Consider the following 12,693-nt stretch of genomic DNA (forward strand, 5'->3'; position numbering starts at 1 on the left):
CCTTTAAACCATTCCAGAAGACAGTGGGCAAGCCAATTACAGACTACAACATTAAAGGGGTTATCATTTATTTATTTTTTTTTTATTAAACTAATGTGGAGGACAACTTTTACATTGATAATGATGACAATGTCCCTACTGGGCCAGCGCTGCGGTCCCCTGGTTTTATTAGTCGCCTGACACTTCCACATGCTGTACATTGTGAACATGATCCAGGCCTGGTCACAACCTACAATGTATGCGAGTTGCACCTGCGCAGTAAAGCGGCTTTAGGTACTGAGTGCTCACAGTGCCTTAAATGGCCTGACTGCACAGGCGCAACCTGCGTGCATTGTGGGTTATAGCCAGGCCTGGATCATGTGTACAATGTATAGCACCTGATCCAGGAAGAGCCGGGAGACTAGTTACACCAGGGGACTGCAGGGCTGGCCCGGTAGGGACAATGTCATCATTATCAATGTGATAGTTGTAAGTTGTACTTTTAGTGCAATCAGCCAATTTCTAAGTGCACTGCTTGGGATTTGTGAGGAATAGAAGCAACCATGGCATGATGATCCTAAAGTAGGAAGCCTGGTTAGTGGTTGAGATATAGAATGTTATAAAATGAAGGAATGTAACATGTCTGCATGAAAATATAAGCTTTGTAGGTTGGAATAAAGCATGCCACTGGCTGCTGAAGTACAGGTGTGTACTTCCTTACCTTTCCTCTGGTCTCAACATAATCAGAGATGAGTAGTGCAAGATTTCAAGATACAGTACTCATACGAGGTCTATCCTATGTATGTGTGTCCGTGTGGCCACCCAGTGGTTGTGTTGTGAACTACAGTCCATCAAGGGTTTTGTTAGGAAGATGCAATATTGTATTGAATTTGCTAGGCAGGGAAGTCCTTATACATTTTAGGCTAGACGTAAGGGTTGACACATCTGTATAATCGGGAGGGGTTTAAGTCATGGTGACATACAAGTCTTTTTAAAAGTGCAATAAGTACAACTAAATATTTGGCAATGTGCGATTAGGAATCAGATACAAATGTACCGCGTACATTTTTAAATAAAAGATACTGCTCCGCTACATTTTCGTATGAACCCTTTGGTGCCTAATAAGGTGAGAGCTTCGGAAAAAACATTTTCCACATTTCGAGCACATGTAGGGCCTCTCCCCAGTGTGGACTTTTTGGTGTCGGACAAGATCCGAGCTGTGTCGGAAGCTCTTCCCACATTCGTTGCAGACGTAGGGTCTTTCTCCGGTATGTACTCTCCTATGTATGATAAGATTGGAACTGTTTATAAAGCTTTTACCGCACTCTATGCACACATATGGCCGTTCTCCCGTGTGGATTCGCTGGTGCATGACTAGATATGCGCTACTGATAAAGCTTTTTCCGCAGTCCTTACAGACGTGGGGTCTTTCACCTGTGTGCGTTCTGTGATGGATAATGAGGCTGGCATTTTGGGTAAAGCTCTTGCCACACACTGTGCAGGTGTAGGATTTTGCTGGCTTAGTTTTAGGGATTGATTTAGGCTCTGAAGAGTCCTGGGCGGCCTCAGCAGTCTTACCCCTACCACTCATGAAATGTTTCCTCCTTGGGCGGGTTTTCTGCGAGTTTACAGAAGACAGTTTCTGAAGCGGTGCATCCTTTTCTGTACAATGCTTCTCCTTTCCTTGATCATTTATGGATTTTGCTTTAGCATGTTTTCGAGCAAGGGTTGACATACATGGTTTCTTTAGTATGGTTTTCGACGTGGATTGACTTTCCACTTCACCAGCCGTAGTCTCTGGGGCAGAACTGATAAGTGCGCCACTGTGTACACCTTTAATATGAAGCACATGTCTCGTGCCTTGGTTACAATCCTGTTGTGCACTTCCGTCATCTTCTGCTGCCGTATCGGAGGAGTTTACAGCCCTACAGTCTTCCTCGGATCTCTCACTTTTACAATTACCTGTAAAAAACAAACAAAAAAACAAAACACAAAAACAGAATATAATATAAAAAAAAAATGTTCATACTGATGTCACAGAGGTTTCCTTCTGGAACACGGCACCATTCCATACAGCTGAAGATAACTTATTCTGCCAGGGGTGGATATTAGTAAAGCTGAAGCTCATGAACACCATATACAACAAATATACCTGTATGGCCAGATAGGAGATTTGGCATCAGATATAGCTCCTTTTGGACTTGAATCTGCAGCGTCTGTTCACTTCACAGCAGTAAGGCTCTTGCTCATAGGCACGTTAGATGCCAAGCTATCAGAGCCAGCCGCAAAATGAGCGCTATGCAGTGAGTAAGATGTGATCATCAAGTGGCATAGCAGAGCTGCTGGGTTTTAGCAGACCCTATATCAGCTTTGCCAGTGTTGAGTACCACCCAGGGGCTGTTTTCCCTCAAGTGAAGACGAACAGAGCTGCAGTATGCTGGTATGACCGCTTCACAGTGGAAGGAGCTTTCCGCTTTTGGCTCTGTCCACTGTTACGTTTCTGGAGCCAGCCGCAAACAGCTTTTCGGTAGGAACACCGGGAGTCGGACCCCTAATCTGATCTTGAGGACTATTTAGATATGTGTTAACTCCCACCAGATAGCACCATATTAAAGGGTATTCCTAGGCTCCTAATGCTGACGACTGATCCTTAGGATAGGTCACCAATATCAGATCAGCGGGGGTCCGACACCCAGTACCCCCACCTGCACTCTGAACAGAGCTGTTCTTCCGCCATCATTGACAGTGTTGTGATCGTGTCAGGTTACTGCAGCTCAGCTCTCATTAGAAGTCATGTGAGCCCTGAAAACCCCTTTAGTAATTAATTGCCAAGGTGACAATTTAAATGCTCACTGTCATTTCAAGAAACTTTGCCTGAAGCTGGGTTTCCACGCTACACTGTCCTCCTGTCCATACTGGATCGTTAGTGTAAAACCTGCAGAGAGCTCCTCTAGCGATACCCAGGCTGTTCACATTATGCCTTTGTACCAAGTTTAACCACTTCAGCCCCGCTAGGTGAAACCCCCTTCATGACCAGAGCACTTTTTACACTTCGGCACTACACTACTTTCACCGTTTATCGCTCGGTCATGCAACTTACCATACAAATGAATTTTACCTCCTTTTCTTCTCACTAATAGAGCTTTCATTTGGTGGTATTTCATTGCTGCTGGCATTTTTACTTTTTTTGTTATTAATCAAAATGTAACGATTTTTTTGCAAAAAAATGACATTTTTCACTTTCAGCTGTAAAATTTTGCAAAAAAAAACGACATCCATATATAAATTTTTCGCCAAATTTATTGTTCTACATGTCTTTGATAAAAAAAAAATGTTTGGGCAAAAAAAAAATGGTTTGGGTAAAAGTTATAGCATTTACAAACTATGGTACAAAAATGTGAATTTCCGCTTTTTGAAACAGCTCTGACTTTCTGAGCACCTGTCATGATTCCTGAGGATCTACAATGCCCAGACAGTACAAACACCCCACAAATGACCCCATTTCGGAAAGTAGACACCCTAAGGTATTCGCTGATGGGCATAGTGAGTTCATAGAACTTTTTATTTTTTGTCACAAGTTAGCGGAAAATGATGATGATTTTATTTTTTTTATTTTTTCTTACAAAGTCTCATATTCCACTAACTTGCGACAAAAAATAAAAAATTCTAGGAACTCGCCATGCCCCTCACGGAATACCTTGGGGTGTCTTCTTTCCAAAATGGGGTCACTTGTGGCGTAGTTATACTGCCCTGGCAATTTAGGGGCCCAAATGTGTGAGAAGTACTTTGCAATCAAAATGTGTAAAAAATGGCCTGCAAAATCCGAAAGGTGCACTTTGGAATGTGTGCCCCTTTGCCCACCTTGGCTGCGAAAAAGTGTGACACATCTGGTATCGCCGTACTCGGGAGAAGTTGGGGAATGTGTTTTGGGGTGTCATTTTACATATACCCATGCTGGGTGAGAGAAATATCTTGGCAAAAGACAACTTTTCCCATTTTTTTATACAAAGTTGGCATTTGACCAAGATATTTTTCTCACCCAGCATGGGTATATGTAAAATGACACCCCAAAACACATTGCCCAACTTCTCCTGAGTACGGCGATACCAGATGTGTCACACTTTTTTGCTGCCAAGGTGGGCAAAGGGGCACATATTCCAAAGTGCACCTTTCGGATTTTGCAGGGCATTTTTTACACATTTTGATTGCAAAGTTCTTCTCACACATTTGGGCCCCTAAATTGCCAGGGCAGTATAACTACCCCACAAGTGACCCCATTTTGGAAAGAAGACACCCCAAGGTATTCCGTGAGGGGCATGGCGAGTTCCTAGAATTTTTTATTTTTTGTCGCAAGTTAGTGGAATATGAGACTTTGTAAGGAAAAAAGAAAAAAAAAAGAAAAATCATCATTTTCCGCTAAATTGTGACAAAAAATAAAAAATTCTAGGAACTCGCCGTGCCCCCCACAGAATACCTTGGGGTGTCTTCTTTACAAAATGGGGTCACTTGTGGCGTAGTTCTACTGCCCTGGCAATTTAGGGGCCCAAATGTGTAAGAAGTACCTTGCAATCAAAATGTGTAAAAAATGGCCTGCGAAATCCGAAAGGTGCCCCTTTGCCCACCTTGGCTGCAAAAAAGTGTCACACATGTGGTATCGCCGTACTCAGGAGAAGTTGGGCAATGTGTTTTGGGGGGTCATTTTACATATACCCATGCTGGGTGAGAGAAATACCTTGGCAAAAGACAACTTTTCCCATTTGTTTATACAAAGTTGGCATTTGACCAAGATATTTCTTTCACCCAGCATGGGTATATGTAAAATGACACCCCAAAACACATTGCCCAACTTCTCCTGAGTACGGCGATACCACATGTGTGACACTTTTTTGCAGCCTAGATGCGCAAAGGGGCCCAAATTCCTTTTAGGAGGGCATTTTTAGACATTTGGATCCCAGACTTCTTCTCACACTTTCGGGCCCCTAAAAAGCCAGGGCAGTATAAATACCCCACATGTGACCCCACTTTGGAAAGAAGACACCCCAAGGTATTCAATGAGGGGCCTGGCGAGTTCCTAGAAATTTTTTTTTTTTTGCATAAGTTAGCGGATATTGATTTTTTTTTTTGTTTTTTTCTCACAAAGTCTCACTTTCCGCTAACTTAGGACAAAAATTTCAATCTTTCATGGACTCAATATGCCCCTCACGGAATACCTTGGGGTGTCTTCTTTCCGAAATGGGGTCACATGTGGGGTATTTATACTGCCCTGGCTTTTTAGGGGCCCTAAAGCGTGAGAAGAAGTCTGGAATATAAATGTCTAAAAATGTTTACGCATTTGGATTCCGTGAGGGGTATGGTGCGTCCATGTGAGATTTTATTTTTTGACACAAGTTAGTGGAATATGAGACTTTGTAAGAAAAAACAAAAACAAACAAAAAATTTCCGCTAACTTGTGCCAGAAAAAATGTCTGAATGGAGCCTTACCAGGGGGGGTGATCAATGACAGGGGGGTGATCAATGACAGGGGGGTGATCACCCATATAGACTCCCTGATCACCCCCCTGTCATTGATCACCCCCCCTGTAAGGCTCCATTCAGACATCCGCATGATTTTTTACGGATCCATGGATCGGATCCACAGAACGCATGCGGACGTCTGAATGGAGCCTTACAGGGGGGTTATCAATGACAGGGGGTGATCAGGGTGATCACCCCCCTGTCACTGATCACCCCCCTGTAAGGCTCCATTCAGACATCCGCATGATTTTTTACGGATCCATGGATACATGGATCGGATCCACAAAACGCATGCGGACGTCTGAATGGAGCCTTACAGGGGGGTTATCAATGACAGGGGGTGATCAGGGTAATCACCCCCCTGTCACTGATCACCCCCCCTGTAAGGCTCCATTCAGACGTCCGCATGATTTTTACGGATCCATGGATACATGGATCGGATCCACAGAACGCATGCGGACGTCTGAATGGAGCCTTACAGGGGGGTTATCAATGACAGGGGGTGATCAGGGTAATCAGGGTGATCACCCCCCTGTCACTGATCACCCCCCCTGTAAGGCTCCATTCAGACGTCCGCATGATTTTTACGGATCCATGGATACATGGATCGGATCCGTAAAAATCATGCGGACGTCTAAATGGAGCCTTACAGGGGGGTGATCAATGACAGGGGGGTGATCAATGACAGGGGGTGATCAGGGAGTGTATATGGGTGATCACCCGCCTGTCATATGATCACCCCCCTGTAAGGCTCCATTCAGACGTCCGTATGCTTTTTGCGGATCCGATGCATGTATCCGTGGATCCGTAAAAATCATACGGACGTCTGAACGGAGCCTGACAGGGGGGTGATCAATGACAGGGCGGTGATCAATGACAGGGGGGTGATCAGGGAGTTTATATGGGGTGATCAGGGGTTTATAAGGGGTTAATAAGTGACGGGGGGGGGGGGGGTGTAGTGTAGTGTAGTGTGGTGTTTGGTGGGACTGTACTGACCTACCTGAGTCCTCTGGTGGTCGATCCTAACAAAAGGGACCACCAGAGGACCAGGTAGGAGGTATATTAGACGCTGTTATGAAAACAGCGTCTAATATACCTGTTAGGGGTTAAAAAATTCGGATCTCCAGCCTGCCAGCGAGCGATCGCCGCTGGCAGGCTGGAGATCCACTCGCTTACCTTCCGTTCCTGTGAGCGCGCGCGCGTTCACAGGAAATCTCGCGTCTCGCGAGAAGACGCGTATATGCGTCCAGGAGGAGTAAAGCAACCACCTCCCGGACGCATATACGCGTACAGCGGTCGGGAGGTGGTTAACACATACCTTGGGAAACAAAAACGCATGCAGAACACTATGGGGGAGACTTATCAAACTGGTGTAAAGTAGAACTGGCTTCGTTGTCCATAACAACCAATCAGCTCCTTTGGAAAAAGAAAGGTGGAATCTGATTGGTTACTATGCCAGTTCTACTTTACACCAGTTTGATAAATCTTCCTCTATCGCTTTTCCATCTTGCAGAGTCCAGCAAAAAAAAAAAAGTATATGTTATATACGTTAACAAACATTTTTTTCTTCTTTTACAGTGGAACACTATGGTGACTCAGTGACTGATGCACATGACATCTCTCTTAGGCATCCATTTAATGTATACAGCATGTGTATATATCAAACATAGGGCAAAATTGTGATGTGAACGCAGCCTTATACGCTTTAGTAATAACAATCACTAGAGGAAGGCCTCATAGATTTGACAGATGGGGAAGGTTTCTGTCAGCACAGGCATCTTCTTTCACTGACTGTTTGCTACAAACCTTTGTATGGGTTTTATTTGTAGACATATGAATGGGGAGAGGGATTTATCTTGCTAGATTTAGTATGCTGCAGTCTATTACTGCTCAACATAGTTGTATCCCAGCTTTTCCAGAATACTGAAAGGCAAATCTGTATTTTTTTGGCACTATTTATTTGTGGGGAGGGGGATTTATCTTTGTAGAGTTAACAGTTCCTGTTACAGCTCAACATAATGTGTTACCCAGCTTTCTCCGGACCCTGAATGACAAATCTGTCTAGCCAAGTTACAGCATGGAGGACTTACTTAGCATTTCCAGACTCCTGGCTAGAAAAACCCAGCTAGTATTCTACAATTCTGGGGATTTACCAACTCCTAAACAGGCTGATCTGGCATTCTGCAGTCTGGGAAAGCTGGGTAACAATCTCTGTGGGGTGGTAATGGGGGTATGTTGGTTATATTAAATACAGTGGTGTACCTAGGTTGTTTGGCACCTGGGGCGGGTCCGTTCTCTGACCCCCCCCAATACTTTTTAAAAAATCGTACCCCCTCACAGTAGTATTGCCCTCATTGTACAACTTTCACAGTAGTTTTGTGTGCCCCCTAACAGTAGTTATGCCCACATTGTGCCCCCTTAAAGTACGTATCCCTTCATTATGCCCCTTTACAGTAATTATGTCCTCGTTGTGCCCCCTTCACAGTAGTTATGCCCTCTATGCCCCTTTCACAGTAATAATCCCCATTGTGGCCCCTTCACAGTAATAACGCCCCTTAGAAGTAATGCCCTTTGTGCCCTCTCTATAGTAGAAATCCCCATTGTGCCCCCTAATAGTAGTAATGCCCTCTGTGCCCCTCCAGAGTAGAAATGCCCATTGTGACCCCTCTATTAAAAAAAAAAAAAAAAAAAAAACACACACCACACTCACACCACAAGACAGTAACTACTTACCATAAACTATAAAACCAATGGGAAGAATTTATCAAGCCAAGTCGGGCTTCAAGAAGTTTCAAAATAGGGCTTTCAGATTTTTTAGCTTTATTTGCTCGAGAAAATGTTTTGCATTTTCACACTAGACCATGGATGTCAAACTCATGGCCCTCCAGATGTTGCAAAACTACAACTCCCAGCATTCCCTGATAGCTGCAGTATGCCCAGGCATGATGGGAGTTGTAGTTTTGCAACAGCTGGAGGGCCACGAGTTTGACATCCCTGCACTAGACACTTCAGTTTTGAAAGGTGGGTGGGCAAATTGGTGTGGTTACCCTCTCCAGCTGGCTTAAGCCAGATTTATCAATGGAGTGTTTTTAAAAAAGTCTTAAATATTGTCTCAATTGTTAAAGGGGTGTAGTGGAAAGCGAAGTAACATCTCAAGACAGAAGTGTTAGGGCTTAAAGGAGTTGAGACGCTTCAGCAAGTGGCATTTATCATGTAGAGAAAGTTAATACAAAGGCACTTACTAATGTATTGTGATTGTCCATATTGCCTCCTTTCGTGGCTTGATTCATTTTTCCATCACATTATACATGGCTTGTTTCCAGGGGTTACGACCACCAGCTTGCACAGGAAAAAGGGCTGGCTTAGTGGCAATCCCGCAGTCCCGGCCACCAAAGAGGTTGGAACTTTTTCCTGTAGTGTACAAGCACGACCACCACTGCCGGATTGCAGGGTGGTCGTAACTTCTGGATATAAGCAGTATATAATGTGATGGAAAAATGGGACAATATGGACAATCACAATACTTTAGTAAGTGCCTTGTATTAACGTTATCTACATGATAGATACCATTTGCTCAAGCGAGACAACCCCTTTAAAGATCCTCCAACACTAAGGCATTTGATAAATTTGGCCTGCTATAGGTCCTAGATTCCAACCCCCCTTTCCCAATACTTACTTGTGGAGGAACTGGCTTTGCGGTTCCACTTTTGAGAATACAAATTGCTCCTCACACACAGCTCCTCTCCTCTCTGAATACGTGATACTATTTCAGGCTTCACGTAAATGTAACCTGATGGCAGAAATACAATGATCAGTGACTAACACAGTGCCATAGTCCAAAGCAGAAATATATAATCACCACCATTTTTACTTTCCGTTTTCCCTTGGCTTGAAAATGTACTAACCCTGTTGACAGACATTGACCAAACTGTACCAGACTGCCTAGACCTGCACCAGATTTATCACAGGGACTCCGGTTGGATGATAAATCTGGTGCACGGCCAGACACTTTGTCAAACTTCATAGCAACTACTGCTTGGGTTAGTTTCAAACTGAATTTTACGCCAAAATTGTGGCACAGTGTAGGAGCTAAATGTCGCATATTCGGCCACAGCCTTTCCCACAAAGCCCACCTCATTTCCAATAAGCCCCTTGTCTAGCTCAGGCGACAGAGGGGGTCGCAGTGCTACTTCAGCATCCTCTGTACAGTTTTTTTTCCTGCAACTACAAATGTTTGAAACGCATGGGATTCTTTACAAGAAAATAAACCTATCCTACCCACTAAGGTCGGGCTCTGGTGGATCTTTGTCGTCTCACTCTTGCAAGATTCCTTTTGTCTCTCTTCATGCGACTCCAGCTCCTCTACTGAGAATCGCACAGTGAGATTATCCGATTTCATGGATTCCTGCAAACATCAATATAATTTACAGAAATTACAAACATGCAAAACTTAAAGGGGTTCTCTGGGCTTTTAATACTCATGATTAATCCTCAAGATAGGTCATTAATCACATATTAGAGCTGTGTGCGGTGAGGTGAAATAGAGATACACTTTTCGCCTTCGGAGACCTCTGACCGACTTCGAGAAACTAGCGCTACCACCACTACCCAAATGAAGGAAAATCTTGGCACTATACCCCTTGGTGGGAGGTTGGGGTGAGACAAAAAAAATAATCATCATACCTACGAGAATGGGAAAGAAAGCTAAATATAGTTCTCACAGAGCAGGAAACCAAAAAACTCCTGGCATCCTCGCATGGACTCCAGAAAAACCATTTCAAATTGCTCGCCAGGTGTTACAGAACCCCTGAGTTCCTCTTCAAAAGAGGGCTATCTCCTGACCAGCGGTGCTGGAGATGTGGAGGAGGAGTAGGCTCACTATCCCACATTTGGTGGACGTGCCCCTTGATTACATCATACTGGCAGGGGATAAATGCAGTGATAAAAAAAAAAAAAACACAGCTTCTGACTTCAAGATCACAATAGAAATGGTAGTCCTTTCCAAACCAGCCAGCCATTACCTCCCGTCAAAGCGAAACCTAGTAACGCACCTTATTTCAGCTGCCAAAGCCATCATACCCCTACACTGGCTCGACACTGGCCCACCCTCAGTACAAGAATGGAAGGCAAAAGTGAACCAGACATGCCAATTTGAAGAAATGACAAGCTGGATCAATAGGAGCCACAATAGATTTCTACAAATATGGCAACCTTGGAAGTCTTTGGAAAACAGCGGGGCTTAAACTAGAACGCATGGTGGGTCGATGGCAGGCACCACTGGCCGTGGCATTTGAAGCACATAATCTACCCCACCCCCCCTCTGAATTTTCTCTCTCTTCTTTATACCCCCTTTTTTTTATTTAATTTTTAGTCGCTATTTTTGATAACTACACCGCTATGCATCTCACTGTGAGCAATAGAGACATGGAATGTCTGAGAAGACCATATCTGCGATTATATCCTGGTGTGTTTGTTATAGCCGACCTTATATGCAATATGTGATTATTGTAGTACTTCTTTTTTGTAACACCAGACACCAGTCATCATGCTAACGTGTATTTGTATGAAAATCTGGAAGAAAAAAAAAATGAATTTACAAAAAAAATAGATAGGTCATTAATATCAGATTGGCGGGGGGTCCGACACCCGGCACCCCCGCCGATCAGCTGAATGAGGAGACAGTGCGCGCAGCGTGTATGTGCTGTCTCCCGTCTCTCATAGACATGGCAGTGGCGAGCAGGAAGAGAGAAGGGAGACATCACGTGCACGCTGAGCGCACCGTCTCATCATACAGTTGATCGCTGGGGAAGCTGGGTGTCCCCGCAGATCTGATATTGATGATCCTGAGGATAGGTCATAAATATTAAAAGCCCGGACAACCCCAACAGTCTAACAATGGCACCCACGATCTTTAAAGGGGTTCTCCAGGAACTAAGAAAATGAAGATACTTAAATATTACTTTATTATAAATATATTCCAAAATACCTTTCATTAGTTAGAATGGCTTGTTTTGTCTATGGAGCAATTGTTAGCAGAAATAAAATGTCCGCCTTCCTATTAGTACACACAAAACCTGTCCTAGTCACACAGCAGAACAAGTTACTTCACAACACTAAGCTAAAGAGCTGCCTCATCCTCCTCTCTGCTCGTCAGGGATTATGATCCTGACTACAGCTGATAAGATCTTCAGCCAAGTCTCTGTAGGAATGGAGTTCAGGAGGAGACAAAGTACAGAGAGGAAGGACAGGACAGACTGTGGTAATGTGGGGCTGTGGTAATGGAGACTGCATACAAGTGCTGTGCTCATTACCCACATCCCCACCTCCTCTCTGTGCTTCATGTCTCCTCATTACCTCCATTCCTACAGAGATTCAGCTGAAAATCTTATCAGCTGTATAATCCCTGACAAGCAGAGCAGAGAGGAGGATGAGGCAGCTCTTTAGCTCAGTGTGATTAGGACAGGTTTTGTGTGTACTAATAGGATAGCGGACATTTTATTTTTCCTAATAATCGCTCCCTAGAAAAAAAAAAAAATGAACCATTAAAGATATTTGAGAACATATTTATAATAAAATAATATCTAAGTATTTTCATTTTTTTAATTCGGACCGTACGGACCGCTGTATGGAAAAGGTTAACAGCTCAGGGAGCTCCCTCTCCGATCGGGGGGCTGCTGTGCCTTTGCAGCCCCCAGATGGGAGAGAGAGAGAGCCCCCAGACAGCCCCCCGAAGCCCCGTCCTCACCCTTCCCCGTCTGCGAAGTTGTGGCAGACGGGGAAGGTTTCCATGGCAACAGGACGCCTTCTCAGGCGTCCTGCTGTCCATGGTGCTGAACAGATCTGTGCTGAAGGCATAGATCTGTTCAGTGTAAGTAAAATACAGTGCAGAACCCTATATAGAGTACAGCACTGTTTTATACAGACATCAGACCCACTGGATCTTCAAGAAACAAGTGGGTCTGGGTAAAAAAAAAAAAGTGATCAAAAAACACATTTATCACTGATTAAAAATGAAAAAAATAAAAATTCCCTACACATGTTCGGTATCGCCGCGTCCATAACGACCTGATCTATAAAACGGTCATGCTACATTACCCGAACGGTGAACGCCATAAAAATAAAAAATAAAAAACTATGATGAAATTGAAATTTTGCCCACCTTACTTCCCAAAAAAAGGTAATAAAAGTGATCAAAAAGTC

The 12,693-nt window shown here is 44.0% G+C and overlaps 1 protein-coding gene across 1 annotated transcript in view; it reads right to left on the reverse strand.

Moving 5' to 3' along the window:
• Positions 1 to 382: 382 nt before the first annotated feature.
• LOC122930303 (zinc finger protein 432-like) overlaps positions 383 to 12,693 on the reverse strand; it is a 33,386-nt gene continuing 21,075 nt past the window's right edge. Inside the window, exons 3-5 of the mRNA XM_044283565.1 lie at positions 9,772 to 9,898; positions 9,170 to 9,283; positions 383 to 1,941 (exon numbers count right to left, since the gene is read on the reverse strand). Coding sequence (XP_044139500.1) covers positions 1,070 to 1,941; positions 9,170 to 9,283; positions 9,772 to 9,898 — 1,113 coding nt within the window. The 3' untranslated portion in view covers positions 383 to 1,069. The remainder of the gene's footprint in view (positions 1,942 to 9,169; positions 9,284 to 9,771; positions 9,899 to 12,693) is intronic.

This window comes from Bufo gargarizans, chromosome 3 (assembly GCF_014858855.1).
Source record: "Bufo gargarizans isolate SCDJY-AF-19 chromosome 3, ASM1485885v1, whole genome shotgun sequence".
NCBI classification, from domain to species: Eukaryota; Metazoa; Chordata; class Amphibia; order Anura; family Bufonidae; genus Bufo; species Bufo gargarizans.